Source organism: Callorhinus ursinus, unplaced genomic scaffold (genome assembly GCF_003265705.2).
Source record: "Callorhinus ursinus isolate GAN/ISIS: 27379988/994484 unplaced genomic scaffold, GSC_fseal_2.0 scaffold28, whole genome shotgun sequence".
NCBI lineage: Eukaryota > Metazoa > Chordata > Mammalia > Carnivora > Otariidae > Callorhinus > Callorhinus ursinus.
This window is the reverse complement of record NW_027397090.1, coordinates 13,412,187-13,430,149: the sequence shown is the minus strand read 5'-3', so window position 1 is coordinate 13,430,149 and position 17,963 is coordinate 13,412,187. Positions and strand designations below refer to the sequence as shown.

General features: G+C 41.3%; 1 protein-coding gene across 1 annotated transcript in view; it reads left to right on the top strand.

The window, feature by feature from the left end:
* Positions 1–17,963, top strand: part of LOC112838587 (histone-arginine methyltransferase CARM1-like) — a 183,679-nt gene that overhangs the window by 52,278 nt on the left and 113,438 nt on the right. The window contains exons 3-4 of the mRNA XM_025891358.2: positions 14,030–14,136; positions 15,021–15,125. Of these exons, the coding sequence (XP_025747143.2) occupies positions 14,030–14,136; positions 15,021–15,125 (212 nt within the window). The remainder of the gene's footprint in view (positions 1–14,029; positions 14,137–15,020; positions 15,126–17,963) is intronic.

Here is a 17,963-nt window from a genome sequence, read left to right as displayed (position 1 = left end):
AAATAATCAAACATATAAATTTATGTAACTATCCTCCATTCTGTATATTATCTTGTTCACTCTTTTTAATTCTTTTTTCTTTGTTTTCCTTTGACTGGAGAGTTTTAAAGTTCTGTCTTCTAACTCACAGATTCTTTCTTCTGTTTGATCCAGTTTGATGTTGATATTCTCCATTGCTTTTTTTTTTTTACTCATTGTATTCTTTAGCTCCAGAATTTCTATTTGATTTGTTTTTATGATTTCTGTCACTTTGTAAAACTTCTCATTTTGTTCATGTATTATTTTCCTGATTTCATTGAATTGTCTTTCTGTGTTTTTTATATCTCATTAAGTTTCCTTAAAACAGCTGTTTTGAATTATTTACTGGGTAAATCACAGCCTTTATAATTGGTTACCAGAAGATTATTGTTGTGATCCTTTGGTGATGTCACTTTGCCTTGATTTTTCATGTTCCTTGAAATTTGTATAGCTATCTTCACATTTGAAGCAGTATCATCTCCTCCAGCCTTTACTAACTGGAAGAGAAATGCCTTCCATCAGCCCTGCTAAGGATTCTGAGACTGTCTCAGACCTGTGGATACACCTGCTTCATATTTCTTGCTCCCTCATGCGGCAGAGTTCTTAAGCATTAATGCCTTCTTTCAATCTTGCAATGCCCCAGGCCAAATGCTGACAGTTTCTCTTTGTTTCCCCAAAGATGATGCTCAAGGTTAAGTTTGTGGTCTCTCCCTGGCCCACAGTTTTAGGCTTTCTATACATGCTCACTAACCATCTGCCAAAGCTTGCTCTCACTGCCACCATCAGGAGCTCACACAAAGAGCTGACCATAGAGGGGAGGTGTGTCTGAGTGAGGTGTGCAGAGCACTGGGGAGGCCTGTGGGCCAGCTCAGCAGAGCTATGGGCAAGGTGTCTCCAGTAGCTTGTTAGTGAGCTTTCTGATGGAGTCCACACACAGTTAGTAGGATTCTCATCCCTTAAATTCCCTCTGTGAGTCCTATCTGCTGCTTTCCCAGTCTCTTCCCATCCCTAGTCATGCTTCTCATGATTCAGTACTCTGGATGGGGTGGAAAAGAAATGAGCATTTTGGCAGCATTCCACACAGCTGGGGAAGCTGGGAACTTACATACTCTCCCTTTCCTCTATGGTAGAAATCATGGGCAAGAAGATCTCTCTCAGCCCTAAGCTGGGCTTCTTTGGAAGAGAGGTGATGTGAGTAAAGTCAGACTTTTCCTCTTATCCTCTCCAATGTGTCCAAATTCATTTTTTTTCCTCTAACATATGTTGGCACTCACCCATTGAAAACCTGGATGTCCACAAAATTGCTCTCATCCATGGATGATTATCTAAGATAATATTTTCTGGTGGCTCTTAGACCATGGCTAAGAAGGGCTGGAGCTAGTTCATGTGTCCCTATGGGTTCCACAGCTGGAATCAAGATCTGTGTACCTAACACCTGACACATGGCGGGGTTAGACTTCTCCTCTGTCTTTTCATATATAGTGCTGAATTCCACAGCTCCCACAAAGACACTTTTGTCCATGGATGGATACCAAATTGTTGTTGGGGGTTAGTGTGGAGGGTAGGAATAAGTGATGTCTTATTCAGCTGTGATGCTGATATCACTCTAAACTTGGTGTTCTTGTTGCTTTACTGTGATAAATCATACATTGTGTCATTGATAGTCACCTGGTTTATAGGGATAGTGAGAGATCAGCTAGAGTGTTTTGAATAAATTTTTGGTATAATTTTCCCAATATAGAATAAAGGATAACTAGTTTTCAATGAAACATCTCCAAAGAAGGAAATTCTGCACTTACACACATAGAACCCATTGCTGTCATGGTTTTGTGAGGCTTGGAATAAAAATCATTTCCCTGTCTACCCAGTCTCTCTGACTATAGCTGACATCATTTCCCTATTATTTATGTTACCACAATATAGTACATCTTAATTCTGTCTTTATTCCTTTTTTCTTCCAATGTAGAACATGCCCCTTAAGAATGTCCTGTGTTTTAGAATTTCCCATTTTCTATAATGCAGATGCTGGTATTGGATAAACGTTGGCCTCACTAATTTGACTCTGAGAAAACTGTGTCTGTATCTCTCCTTCATCTGTACAGTGGAGATCATAATACCTCTTGGCAGCGAGGATTGAATTAAATAACACCATAAATGTGAAAATATCAAATGGAGCAGTTCATAAATATGTGCTTGCTTTTTAACCATGGCTGAGACTGGTAGCAGGAAGTATCTCTCTTCTCCATTCCTGATTGCTCTTTTGTGTTTCTCTCCCCTCCTGCTCTTTCCCTCAGCCTCCTCCTCTTCACTTTGGTTCCTGGGCAGATGCTACTGTGAAGACAGTGCAGCTCCCATCTGCTTTCAGCATATGGGACCAACACTGTTGCTTCCAAAGTCCTTGTATTTGCTGTTCAGAGCAGGGGGGGTTATTGTGTGGAAAGTGAGGCAGAAAGTTGCAGATTGGTTTCACCAGTCTGTTAAATCTTCATGTAGTGACGATGGAATCAATAGATGAATTTTTCTGTCCATCATCCATCCATGCATCTCCCAGTTTCTTCCACTGCAAAGTTGTGTTTCTACAAACGTTTATGTAGTAACATTAAAAACACAAAAATTTCAAGATCAGGCAAAATATAGAAAGCACAGAAGACTAAGGCCAAGAGGAAATTAAAACACCAATCTGCATATTATGGGACCCAGAAATACTACTGCTGACCCATGATTTTGGCTGAGCATCCTGGCACGCAAGCAAAAGAGGAAATATTATCAATTTACAAGATTACCAGTGTCCTTAAGGGGCAGAGCAGTGGCAGATGGGCAGACTGTATTAAGCAAAGCTTCTTTGGGCATTTAGATCTGAAGAAAAATTTTCAGGTGGGTCCGTAATCATATGTAGAACATCCTTCATGTGAGAGTATCCAGGGTGCTAAACTCAACACTCATTCTAGAGTTGGTGTGCAGTTAAAGCTTCAGGTAAGTCATACATGGAAACAAAACAAAACAAAACAAAAAACCTGGTTGTAGCTATGAAAACATTGACTGATAACCAGTATTCCTGGATTTAATCCTCCTGGCTTTGGGTCCATATTATATACCATTCCATATGAGCAAAGTGTAGATGGATGTCAATCAGGGAACATTCATTCAACTATTGCTAAACCCGTTCATTGCTTATCACAGAAGTGGATGGTTGGGTCAGTTTGTTAAGAGGTGATGATAATGCAGTGCATGCTGTGGGCATCCTTCCTGAGTGGAACTGATCTTCAACTATAGATGTCATACTCCTAAGTCCCCTAGATCATCTCTAACTATAGGGGAAGGCTGAGGGAGGTGGATGATCTAATAAAAACTCACCTTCACAGCTTAAATCACTCTGAGGGCAGTCAGTAGCACCATATTGCTGTGAAAGTGGGTTGTTTGGGGATGATCGTGACTCATGACGAAAGCTTATCAAAGAGCTCTACACCTAGAGTTTGAATCTGCTCTCATGAGTATCTGCCCAGAATAGCCGAGTAAAGTCATTGCCAAGAAGGTCAACAACTTCTACCATAAGCTCAAAGTGAAACTAACAATTGGTTGAAAAGATAGCATGATAAAGTGTGTTTGACTATCATTTTCTGTAGCTTTTATGATTTCATGGTGCTTAGAAATAGAAGGGGAGTAGTTGATATTTTAAGTTGCAGACTTGTTGTCCATTTAGTTCTGTAGCAGATCCTGGAGGATATGGGAGCCCAGACTCAAATGCCAACAGGGACCAGGCGGGTCGTGGAAGTGTAAGAGGTGGGCTGGTTGCAAAGAGAATGGTGGGAGCCGTGGTGAACTGGAGATCCCATGTGCCTTCAAAAGGTAGCAGCAGCTACTCCCCTTGTGCTGATTGTGGCCACAGAGAAATTCAGACCCAGGGATATCCTGCTGCACAATTTTAGCCAGAAACTCACATTTCCTGTGAAATTTTTCTGATTTTGAAGACACATGATAGCCAAATTTAAAAATGCCTGAGGGCTGGATTTAGCCTGTGATCAGTCATTTTGTACCCAGTGGACCAGCTATAAAAATGTGAAAGAGAAAACAGAGCAGCAGAGATTGAGCTAAGAAGGCACGTGCATATCCGTGCTTTCAGCCAAGTACAGATTCACGTCATTGAGAAAACGATAGGAGGTGCATTTTGCTCTCCCCCAAAAATGAAGACAAGATGACTTTCTTGTCAGGTAGCACAACTGTGTCTTATTATTGTTAAATCCATGTTTGAGTGGGAAGAGAGCTAGATCTTAAAAGTTGTATTGCAAAACCAAAAGACGCTCTTTGTCATCTGAACTGGTCTTTTTATGTGACTTGAAGTTTCAAGTCTGCCAGGTACAAAGTACCTTCTTCCCTTTGCCTTGTAACAGGGCCAGGTGTTCTCAACCAAGTTCAGGGGTTTCTATCTCATTCATTTACAGATAATACATAAAGAGAAGCCAGAGGGATTTTTTTTTTTTGATCTACCTATTATGTTTTCACTTGGCTGAATGAAATACCCTGAACATGATGTTCTCAAAGTACAGGCTGCTGTTTCAATTTTTTAAATGTTATGTTGGGTTATATTAATGCTTACCCAGAGTTAGTTGTTTGGGGAATGTAGGGAATATGGCATCAGCAACCATAAAAATGTTTATTTAAGTTGCTAAACATCATTTTAAAAACTGTGTAAATCTACTCAAATTGGAAATGTATCTTTATAACCCTTGTTTGGTGTCCACCTGCCTTGCTTTGCTTGCTGGGAGGCATGCACAGGCCATGGGACCCCACTGAATAATGGCTCATGCTGCCAGATAAAAAAAAAAAATCAGCCCCTCTCTGAATATATGTTAATGCTCCAGAAGGTGCATTCTGGCCTCAACGAACCTTTTGTTTCTCTACAAATCTGCTGACCTTCACATAACTAGGTGGTTTTGTGGAATTCAAAGAGAAAAGTATGGTGCACTTTATGACTACAATGTGAAAATATATAAAATTGTTGGTAAAACCCAAAGCTAAACCAAACTCAAAGCAAGAAAACTCTTAGAAGGGGGAACTGGCAATGAATCAGGAGGGAAAAAAAAAAACCCGTTGTTGGAAAGTGGGGGAATTTCTGTTCTAGTTAAGGCTACCTAAAAATCAGTTCAAAAAGAGAAGTTACTGTAAGGAACTGTCTCGTGGCCTTTAAGGCTGAGGAGCAGAGTGTCCCCAGACCGTAGTGAGGACCTAGGTATTCCGGGCATTGACTCTCCCATCTGCATCTTTTTGTGTCATCATCTCTCTCAGCTGCCTTTTCCTCTTGCACTTGACCCAGCGTGGACACCTCCCTTGAAATTACAGCATCTTCTAGCTGTGATGACTCAATAATTCATTATCCAAATCAGGATTCTTTTTTTTTTCCAGTTCATCCTTTTAAAATTTTTATTTATTTCATCATGATAAACATACTCTAATCCCCATCATCCATTTCACCCACCCCCTCACCCACCTCCCTCTGGTAATCATCAATTACCAGAACTCTTTTGAGTGTGAAAGGAAATGGGATCAGTAATTTCTCTGGGACAGGTGAATGAGGCTGTAGGATTGCCCCCTGCCGTTAGAGTCCCAGAGCCCAGCCACTTTATCCTGGTGTCTCTGAGTCTCTTGGTTCAGGCTGTTTGACCCTTCATTCAGCAGCTCATTCTTAGCTAAGGTGGGATGTGGTATCCAAGGCTTATTCTCTGCTGGGTGGGATATGGGTGGGATCCAGGGGGTATGAACAGAGTATCAGGAGCTGTGAGCAGGGCCAGATCATCTTAGGGAGGGTGGACAGGAAAAGGAAGCTGGTGACGGTTACAGGGACAGGGACACAATGTGTTACAGGACCAGAAGTGTTGGCTCGGTTGCTCTGAAGTGATCTCTCACAATGGCACCCTGGGCTGGGAGCACAGCCTGGGTTGAGGCTAGCCCAAGCTCGAAGATTTCAGAAGCCAACTAGGTGAATGTCTGTTTTCCATGGCTCACCGCCCTCCAGTTTGCCCCCTGAAGCACACAGATTTTCTCACTTCTCCTTGCCCTGTTTCCCCTTAGTCTATAATGTTTGTACTTCTCTCTTAGCAGTGGTCAGCTGTGGTTTGGCCTGTCTTTACTCTCCTTTCTTTTACTCACAGAAGCCCAATTTTCCTTTGGGTTTAGATAGGGCTGACTCAAGTCTGGTCAATTGGCGTGGACCCCTGGCTGGAACAATTGATTCAAAAATGGGTCTCTAATTTAACAAGGTTCACTGGAGCTCGGTCTGGCGCTTTTGTTGGAACATTTTTGGAAAGACAGGATTTGCTGAGCTGGTAGCACTGTAGTCGTGGAGATGCTGGTGGTCATCTTGTCCTTCTGAGCATGAAGCCAAACAGCTATAAGAAAGAGAGAAAGAGACGGAGATAGAAAGAGAGAGACAGAGACAGAGTTAAGAAATAGAGGAAGAGAGAGAGAGGATGTGTCTTAAAAATATCATTTGAGTATCCAGGCACAGCCATTCTTGAAAATAGAGTTTTAATCCTTGATTTTTCAGTTTTGTGAGCCATAACGTTTCTATTTCAGTTAAACCTAGATGAATTTCCACCACTTGCCAACAAAAGTTTTCACTGATGTCCTTGCTTTAGAATCTTTTTCCTGCTCGGGCTCAGTTAATTATCCCTCCGTCCAAGGCTGACCCCTGTTCCTTCTGCTTACTGGAAATCACACAGTCTTTGGATCGTGGGCTTTCCCTGTTGTGGGTGGAGTGTCTGGGCCAGATGCCTGGGATCCCACAGGGATAAGGGACTTGGCTCAACATTCAAACTAATGAACAAACTTCCCTCTACAACCTACCTTCTTCACAAATTGTGAAGCTCACTTCTTTACTAATGTTTAGATCAGTGCTGATCATCTCAGTAAGCATTTAATTGGTATTTAAGATATGCATGAAGATTGCCTCTGAAATTTGACAAAATGTGTGACCCAATTGTTTTTGGATAAGACTCTTAACATTTAGAGATGTGACAAGTACACAAAATACTCCTCAGGAGCCCTCCCCAGTGCTTTGTACTAATGTTTCGGTAGGACAAAAGTAGTGTTAGGTAAGTGTTATATGGATTATGAATTATAGGTTTGATTGCAAATTGCAAGGCTTTGAAAGAAGAGCAAAGCCAAATAATACATTCAATTTCTCAGAGTACATAAGTCCTTTTGTTTTAAGAGAGGTTGATTTGGCAATTGCTTTCATGGAATGCTGACAAGTTTGTTGTGTTATGTTTTTTTTCCCCAAAAGGAGACAAACACTATAAGGGAGAAATAACTTCAAGTTTGGTGAAGCTGTCTGTTTTTCTAGTTTTCTCATGTATACAACAGAAATATCCAGTGTCTCATAATAATGCTCTGTTGACCACTCAAACAGTCTACTTTATATCTAAGTCCTTTTGCTACTTTGCTAAGAAAACCTGCTTGTATGAGACATAAAAAGGGCCATCCTTATGTTGAATTTTACTCAGCAGCAGAGTCCCCTGTATTTAGAGAGAAGACCAGCATCTCAGCTCTTGGCAGCATGTTCGTGCTGCTCGAACGATGCCCTGATATGCAGTTCTGCTTCTCCAGCTCTGACCAGATAGGAGGAATCAATGCCGTGTGTCCTAAGTGATTGTGAGCCATTTCCATCCTGAGGGCGAAAACACCCAAACCATGAAGCTAGGGGAAGGAGAATTAAATGGGGGCAAGTGGTCAGCACTGCTGTCTTCTCCTGACAACAGGAAAAGAAATTGCTTTCTTAGGTGCCCAGTAAAATGAGCTCAACTTGGCAAACTTGAGCTGATGGGCTAGAGAAAATTAAAATAGGCTGTATGTAAATTCGTCAGGAGAGCCAAAAGCAGTTCTGCAACCATGTTTAGAGTTTGACATATTATTGTTGTTTTTTTTTTTAAATCCACACCATGATTATCATACTGTCAGTTGTGTGTTTTCTGGTACAATTTTGGGACATGTGGCCTGAACAGCTGATGCAGTCAGGCAGGTAGTACCCTTTCCTGCAGAGAAAGATGCTAGTATCTTGGTAAATAAACTGTATGGAAAGTACTGCAGACAGTATGGCTTATAAAAAGCAGCTATTTAAGAGAAGCGAGCAAACAAAAACAGATCCCTTCAATCTGGTCCTTTTCGAAGCAACAACAATAAAGAAATGGTACCTCTCCATGGTCTATTGATCCACGAGTATAGCTGCATGCTAAAATGGAAAGGTAAGGGCTTGTTAAGAAGAAACTGAAATCAAGCTTGGGAATCAAAGGAAAGTAATTAGAATCATGGCGGTAGCATGGTTAATATCTGTATAATAGATAAAATTACAGCTCTGTATTTGTGGTGAAAAATGACAAAACATGGCAGTTGAGGCCAGCATGTCTACAGTACCTGTTCCACCAGGCCAGCCTCTTCCCAGTGTGGACAAGTGTGTCCTTTGAAAGGAGCTCCCATTTTACCCATAAGCCATGCTGTGTCAAGGGACTTGGCTTGTATTTGTCATTTAGGGCATGTCCCCATCCTTATACACTCTGCCCTTGGCTTCAGACTTCCAGGCTATACCCCACAGGGACCTCTTTCTTCCACAACAGTGGTTCTGACCCCTGTCGTCCCACCTTTTCTACCCTGAGCAGCTGAAAGAGCCAATATGCCAACGTGAACGTCCATGTAGACTTGATTATGTCCTAAACAGTAGGCCTTTCTTTTCTCTGGGAGCCAAGGATGGCTACTTTTAAACAGGTGGTGCCTGTAGATCGAAAGGCTTTTCCATCCAAAAAAATAATAATACATGTACTTTTTGCCAAAATGTTCTCCAAAGGTAAAGTTACCTGCTGGATTTAAAGATTCCTTCACTCCTCTTATCAAAAGTCGCTCCCCCTAGTTCGGAGAACCAAGGAAGAGAAGGTGGCTTCTTCATGCTGCATCTCATCTTGGATTCGCCACTGAGCATTGCCGTAGATGGAATGTTTGTGTCTCCTCCAAAGCTCGTATTTTAAAACCTAATCCTATAGGTGGTGGTATTTGCAGGTAGGGCCTTCGGGATGTGATTATAAAAGAGACCCCAGAGAGGTCCCTTGCCACTTCCATCATGTGAGGACGTAGCCGGAAGCTAGCAGCCTGCAACCAAGAAAAGGGTTCTCACCAGAACCAGACCATGCTGGCACCTTGATCTTGGACTTCCAGCCTCCAGACCTGTGAGGAGTGGATTTCTATTGTTTATAAATCACGTGGTCTATCGTACTTTGTTAGAGCAGCCCAAATGGATTAAGACAGTGTCCTCCAGAGTCTTCTGGAGACTGAAGGGAGGGAGAAATCAACAATTAAATTTCTTTTCCTTTTGAAAGTGCGTTTTTTTTTTAAAAAAAATCTTTATATATCATATGGAAACACAGACATTTCCTTTATTTGCACTCATTTATTTAACCATTAAAATAAAGGCAAGGGAGGCTTGCAAAGAGAACATTCTCCTAGGAGCCATTGTGACAGAAATCACCATAGGCGGGAGTTCACTGATTGCTGATTCCTGGACTTTCCTGGATTGGATGCTCCTTGTTTCCTAAATCCCAAAAATACATCTTAAACTTGTCGAACAAGAATAGAATTGTGACTAAAGTGTCTATAATGTAATAATATAATATTTTTTAATAGAAACATAGTAGAGCTGATATATCCAATTAGTGTTTATTTTGGAAGGCTGTCTTTGTATTGCACGGCATCCGGTGCAACCTAAACTCTGTTGGAACTTCTCTTTAACGTTTTCCTTTGGAGACAGTTGGTGAGCGACACAAGACTATCTGTGTTAGTTGATAGTCATAATCTTGTTTGTTAACTAAAAATGATACTTTTCATCTTGTCACACATCCTGTTTACTAAATTAGGCACCCATTATATTTGCCTGTATTAAAAGCTCAGATATCCCCCAAAGTATGGAGACTTGCAACTGTTGAGAGTATTCAAAAGACTATTTGTTGAACAAATGAATTTACTGTGGGCTTTGAAAGCCCAAACAGCGTAGATGCCCAGGATTCAAAGAACTCACAAATGGGTGACACCACTGCTGGAGGTCTCGGAAAGCTCAGAGGGAATTGGAGAGGAATCAAGAGACTAGAGCTGAGTCAATACTATCTAATATCTTGTGGGGTGTTTTAGTATGTCTGAGAAATTTTGTTTTATTTTTGGTGAGAACATTTCAGTTCTCTCAACAAATTTCACTTATACAGTCCATTGTTAGCAACTACAGTCACCATGTTATATATTAGATCCTCAGATCTTATGCCCCTTATAGCTGAACATTTATATCCCTTTACCAACCTCTCCCTGTTCTTTTCTGCCTCCCCTGGCTCCAGACAACCACTTTTCTACTCTATCTTTCTATGAATTTGACTTTTTAAAAGAAGATTCCACATACAAGTGATAACATACTCTATTTGTCTTCCCCTGTCTTATTTAATTTAATGCCACAAGTTTTATCCATGTTGTCCCAAATGGCAGAATTTCCTTCTGTCTCATGGCTGAATAATATTTCACTGGGGGAAGTAGATAGATATGATTTAATATGTCATTTTTATATCACATCTTTATCCATTCATCTGTTGACAGACTTAGGCTACTTCCATGTCTTAGCTATTATGAATAATGTTGCAATGCACATGGGAGTGCAGACATCTCTTTGAGATGATGATTTCACTTCCTTTGGATATATACCCAGAAGTGAGACTGCTGGATCATATGGTAGGTCTATTTTAATTTTTTGAGGAACGTCCATACTGTTTTCCACGGGGGCTGCACCAATTTACATTCCCACCAACAGTGCACGAGGATTCCCTTTTCTCCACATCCTCACTGACACGTGTTACCTTTTGTTGTTTTGGTGACAGCCACACCAACAGGTGTGAGGTGATGTCTCATTGTGGTTTTGATTGCATTTATCTGATGATTAGTGATATGAAGCATCTTTTCATGTATCTGCTGGCCATCTATGTTTTTGGGAAAATGTCTACTCAGTCCCTTAGCCTATTTTTTAAATCAGATTGATTGTTTTTTTCTGCTATGAGTTGTGCGAGTTCTTTATATATTTTGGATGTTAACCCCTTATCAGATATGTGATTTGCAAATATTTCCTCCCATTTAATAGTTGCCTTTTTGTTTTGTTGATGGTTTCCTTTTGTTTGCAGAAGCTTTTTAGTTTGATGTATTCCCACTTATTTATTTTTCCTTTTGTTGCCTTTGCTTTTGGTGTCAAATGCAAAAAATCATTGCCAAGACCAATGTTGAAGTGTTTATCCCTGTTTTCTTCTAGAAGTTTTATGGTTTTAGATCTTATGTTCAACTATCTAATCCACTTTGAGTTGATTATTGTGTATGATGTAAGATAGAGTTCCAGTTTCATTGTTCTGTATGTGGATATCCAGTTTTCCCAGCATCATTTATTAAAAAGACTATCCTTTCCCCATTATATATTCTTGGCTTCTTTGTTGTAAATTGATTGAGTACATACGCGTGAGGCTCTCTATTCTGTTCCATTAATCTTTGTGTCTGTTTTTAGGACAATACCATACTGTTTTAATCACTGCAGCTTTGCAGTGTAGTTTGAAATCAGAAAGTATGATGCCTCCAGCTTTGTTCTTCTTTCTCAAGATTTCTTTGGCTGTTAGGGGTTTTACAGTTCCATACAAACTTCAGAATTGTTTTTCTTTCTCTGTGAAAAATGCCATTGGAATTTTGATAGGGATGGCATTGAAACTGTAGATTGCTTTGGGCATATGGACAGTTTAACAACATTAATTCTTCTAATCCATGAACACAGGATATATTCACACTTATTTGTCTCATCAATTTTTTCATCAATGTCTTACAGTTTTTAGAATACAGATAACTGGTATCACCTCCTTGATTCAGTTTAGTCCTAAGTATTTTGTTCTTTTTGATGAAATTTTAAATGGGATTGCTTTCTTAATTTCTCTTTCTAGTAGTTCATTGTTGGTGTTTAGAAACAACTGATTTTTGTATATTGTATCTTGCAACTCTATTGAATTTGTTGGTTTTAACAGTTTCTTGGTGGGGTCCTTTGGGGTTTCTATATATAGTATCATGTTGTCTGCAAATAGAGACAGTTTTGGTTCTTCCTTTCCAAGTTGGATGCCTTCCGTTTCTTTTTATTGCCTGATTGCTCTGAGTAGGAGTTCCAATACTATGTTGAATAGGAGTGGTGAGAGTTGGCACCCTTGTCTCATTTCTGGTCTTAGAGGAAAAGCTTTCAACGTTTTACTATTGAGTATGATGTCAGCTGCAGGATTGTCACGTATGGCCTTTGCAGTGTTGAGGTGTGTTCCCTTTATACTAAGTTTGTTGCAAGTTTTATCTAACAAAGTTTTCAAACATTTTAAAGTTTTAAAATATTATCCAATATCAATTTAAAGGGAATAAAATGCAAATATAGAAAATTATAGTTCTATAGGGTTGGTACTTTTGACCCCCAGTAGAACTTGATAAGCAAATAAGCAGGTCCAAAATTTGAAGGAACATAGTTAAAAACCTTGTTGGAATTAAGATCTACTAAGGCTCTGATGTTGCCTCGGAGAACAAATAGGAGAAACAAGAGCAAAAGGGCATTGTGGTTGGTGCGCTTTGTAGCTTTAAGCGTGGATGAGAGATTCTATATGAACAGTATTGACCATAGAGTATGATACTATTATTATAAATAATGTAGAGATAGATAAAAACACAATGAAGAAAAATTACTGGGAGATTTTATCCCAAAATACTCTTAGTGGTTATACCTAGGAATCATTTTTTGTTCCTGGCTTTCTTTTCTGAGTTTTAAAATTTCCTATGTTTAAATTATTTACAAATTATTTTTTTTGATTGACTTAACAGGTGTGGGATGAGGGTCCCACATCCATGGTCTAAAAAATCTTCTCAGGTGATTCTGATCACGTGTTGAGGCCCACTGTGCCTTTGGGTGTTCTAGAACCTAGCAACGAGAAAAGGCTGGTTGAGCTGAATCTTGGGGGATGAATAGGAATTTGATGTCAAAAATGAATTTAAAGAGAAGAGCTGGGGGGTTTCAAGTCAAGAAGCCAGGCCAGGGCCAAGTTGATGTGGGAATTCATAAGTATTTCTGCATGGCGGGAGCATGGAGGACGTAGCGCACAAGGAGAAGGTGTATAGGGTAGCATGCGAAGGCAGACAAAGTGTGAGGGGCTGGAGCTCATGATGAACTGAGAGTGTATGGCCATCAGGAATCCAGTACAGGCTGTAAGGGAGAGACTTGGGCATATCACCAGAGGTGCAGAGGGAGAAGGCCACAGATGATGAGGACCGCTGGGCAAGGATGTAAGAGACAATTCTAAGGCAGAAGTCACAAAACTTGACCACTGTGTATGCTGTGTTATCTCTAAGTAATAACACTTATGGGATTTTTTGAGCCGTCATCTATGTATTTCTTTTCCTCAAATAATAGAAAGCATTTCCTTGTTTTCACATCTCTTCGGTTATTTTACTTTTTCTCTCTACGCCTGGAGAATACTAAATGTGAAAAAAAACCCTATTGTGACAATAGAATGAGATTTTTATATATATAGAAATATATATATATACACACACACACATATGTATATCTATTCATTGTATGTATATTTTGTATTCACATATGTATTTTTTTTCCTTATCATCAGTAATCACCTTCCCCAGAGCACATACTGAGAATAAGCCTGTAAGCTTTGTGAGCACAGGACCGGAGAAGTCCCTGAGCCCAGTCTCCGCGTGTCCCATTATGCTGTGTCACGTGACACCGGTGAATGCAGATATCGCTGACAAGTGTAAGGAAGGCTGTCATATCTCAGAGTCGTGCCCGTTTCCACCTTGCCATTCCTCGTCCTGTGTGTGTCTGGGGATGAACTTGCCCTTTGAATCTTCCAGTAGTTTCTCAGAATTGTGCAAAAGTGCAGCGGTCAGTTCTGTGGTGTAGAAACGGGTCTGCCTTTTATCCTTGCAGATCTCAGCTCATTTTCAAGTACCTTGAAAAGATGCCGGAATGAGAAAAAGGAATCCTCGGTGTTCAACCAGCGGACAGAAGAGGCTTCTGCTGTGCAGTACTTCCAGGTCAGGAAAGTTGCTCCCGGGCGGAAAGAAGTTGTTTCCAGGTGACGCAGGTCTGCGAACACACCTGTGGACGCACCTGGGCAGGCCGGTGGGCGGAGAGGACGCGGTGGGCGTGGCCCTGCAGCTTCGCACACTGTGGTCCCCTGAGCGCAGCTGCAGCAGCCCCTGGCTTGGGATCCTGGTACCATCACTTCTCAACTTGTCAGGACTTAGGGGCAAGTGGCCGTATCTCTCTGAGCCTCAGTTTTGTCATCTGGGGAATGAAATTCATCTGATTTTTGTAATGATTTGATTTGATTGGAGGATGTGTGTGAATCATTTAGCATGGTGCCTGTAACACAGCAAACTCTACTAAAGGGGGGCAGTTACAATGCTGATATTTGTGACTCAATGTTCATGGATTTGTATGCACCACGTCACCCAGCTGGCTTGCCTGATCAGGACTGCCATCGCCACCACCTTCTGCCCCACCCCTGCCCTCCCTCAACATTTCTCTCCAAGTCCCGTTTTTCTCTCCTGGCTCCGGAGACTCGTTAGGGATGTCCCTTTTGGCTCTGGCCTCTTTCTCTCTCTGACCCCTGTTACTCTCGATCTGTGTTCTCTTATAACCTCTGCTTTGAGAAGTGACCCTGGGCACCTATCTGACCAGTATCTAGGCCTAAATCTATTGCATGGAGCAGCCTTCAGAAGTCTGGGGTCGACTTATAGTTCTAGACCTTACAAATGAGGTGAATGTGGACAGGTCACTGCATCTTTGAGAGCCTCGGCTAGCCGGCGCATTAGGCTCAGCCTACCTTGACCAAGGTGGCTGTAAGAACCAGATGCTCATGAAGGTGATGCCTTGTGGGTTGTTGACTCTCCCTGTCCTTCTCTTTTCCTTACAGTTTTATGGCTGCATTTCCCAGCAGCAGAACATGATGCAGGATTTTGTGAGGACAGCCACTTACCACAGAGCCATCCTCCAGAACCACATTGACTTTAGAGACAAGGTAATGCTGGCAGCATGTTATTGATCTCAAACCATTTTAAGAAGCCTTGTCAAACACTAGAATCCAGATTAAGCTTTGATAGAATTACGATATGACCCAGCAATGCCACTCGTGATTATATACACCAAAGAATTGAAAGGAGGTATTCAAACCACTATTCGTACACAAATGTTTATAGCAGCACTATTCATGATAGCCAGAAAGTGGAAAGAACCCCAAATGCCCATCAACTGATGAATGGATAAACAAAATGTCGTCTATCCATACAATGGAATATTGTGGATGTCATTCATATTTATCTGATCCATAAAAATAATGCAATGCTGGTACATGCTTCAACATGGATGAACTTCAAAAATGTGCCAAGTAAAAGAAGTTACAAAAGCTCATGCATATGATTCCACTTACCTGAAACATCCAGAATAGGCAAATCCGTAGAAAGGAAGCAGACCAGTGGTGGCCAGCGGCAGCGGGAGGGAGAAATGGGGAGTGGTGCTTCATGAGTGCAGGGTTTCCTTTTGGGGTGATAGAAAGGTCTTGAAACTTGATACAGATAACAGTTACATAACCTAGTGAACGTGCCAAATGACACTGAATTTTATAATGTAAAATGAGTAATGGTTAATTTTACGTTATGTGAATTTTGCCTCAATGGAGAAATTAAGCTTTGAGCACCAGGAACGCAAGAGACTGAAGGCACTAGGTCTTGGAGCACTGAATGGGTTAGGACCTCTATTGCTACATAATGAATAGCTCTTATTGAGTCTCTTCGCTTCAGTTTTTTTCATAGACTCCACAAGTGCCTGCACTGATTTCCTTCACAAATGGATCTGAATGATAAATGACTGCTAGCACATCATACAAGTGTTGCCCATTATTCTCCCACCTGTTAAATAGCCAGTGTTCAAAATACCGTGTGGCCCCTCTCGGAGACGTGAGGACTGGTCAGTGGAATCAGCAGTCCTGGGATTTGGTTTTTATGTTTTCTCCCAAACGAGCTGTGTGATCTTAGGCAAAGCACTAAACCTCTCTGAATCTCACAGTCTCTTCTACTGTCATAGCAATTGTAGACCATGGCCTTTGATACTTGTAGCACTAACTCTCTTGGAAGGGTATGGTGTAACATTGAAATAATGATGCTAAAGAGTCATGGCTCCCTGTGTCCACACCCATTTGCAAAGTCTTAATAACTTCTCTTTCATCAAGAGATAGTCTAATTTTTTTACCTTTATCTCTGGGCTGTTCTTCTGATATGCTTTCACCAAAACACTATGACAGAGATTAACATTGTATGGATTTCAGAGCCGAGGGCTTAAGGGGCCTTGTGGCTCCAGACCTCACCCTCTTGGAACCCTGAGATTACCATACCATGAAGAAGCCCAGTCTAGCCTATTAGAGGTTGAAAGTTCGCTTAAAGAGAACTAGTTGAGACACGCCAGTCAAAGGCTAGCACCACCTGCCACTCCTATGCATGGGGCCATCTGGGACCGCCAGTCCAGCCACCCCTCCAGCTGAATGCAGAAACATGAATGTATGTAGGCAAGACCAGCAAAGAAGCTGCCCAGCCTTCCTGTGGAAGTGAGAGAAATTATAAGTTGTTTCTAGGTTATAAATTGTTTCCACTAAATTTTGATGTGGCTTGTTATGCCTCAGTAGTTAATTAAAACAGAGAAAAATGCATGAAAAAGTAGTGATAAATGGTCACCCAGCTAGAAGATGATTTGCTGCTGGCTTGCTTTCCTCTGTCATCTCCATTCTGCTCTTGAGCCCATCAGAGGTGGTGTGGTTTGTTTTGTTTGTTTGCTTTTTGGGTTTTTTTGGTTATTGTATTGTTCAGTTCCAGAATTTCGACCTGACTCTTGTTGATGTCGTCTGTTTCTTGCCTGAGACTTTCTCTTGTACCCATTGGTTTGTGCAGTGTTCATGATTGCTGGTTGGAGCTTTTTGTCATGGTTTTTGTCACATAATTCTAACGTCTGTGGTATTGCTGTGTTAGTTTTAGTTGATTGTCTTTTCCAAGAGAATTGAAATTTTCCTCATTCTTCATATGGCAAGGAATTTTGGATTGTATTCTGTACATTTTGAATATTATGTTCTGAGATTCTAGGGCTTTTTTAAAGTCTAGGGAGAACGTTGATATTTTTGTTGTAGTTTTCATTCAACTTGGTTAGGTTCCGGCTGCATGTTCCACGCCCCTGGGTGGGCTTCCAAGAGCTCTGGTTCTTATGTCAGCTCAGTTTTTCAAAGCCTTTGGCAGCGCTATTTGGATCTGCATGTGTGTGTCACCCAGTGCTCAGTCTGGAACCTGGGCAGAGTTCTCAAAGGACTGATAGGCAAATTAAGATCAAATTCATGCATGTACAGAAACACAGTGAGCCCAGGAATTTATTTAAAAAAAAAAAAGAAAACTTTATGGAGTTGCTTTGCCAAGCTCATTTCTCTACATGATTTCCCTGGTACCTTCTAATTCCCTGGGACCACTTGTCAGTCTCTGGCCAAAAAGTTCACGCTGTCATGCACTTCTGTGATTTGGCCTACATTGGCCAACCAGAGAGAGGACAAAGAAAGAAAAAAGGCAGCGGGGGATGGTCTCAGCCTTTGGAAATGACAACGCCACTGAATGGAGAGGTGGGTTCCCCTCCCTTGTAATTTTGGCTCCTGTAGATGGATGCTGTCACTGCCATTAGATAACTGGGGGCTGGAGCACAGAAGAGAAGAAAGGGGACACCCAGCGCTCCATTCAATACGTGCCCTCTTTAATACCCATCACCAGGCTAACCCATCCCCCCACCCCCCTCCCCTCTAGAACCCTCAGTTTGTTTCTCAGAGTCCATCGTC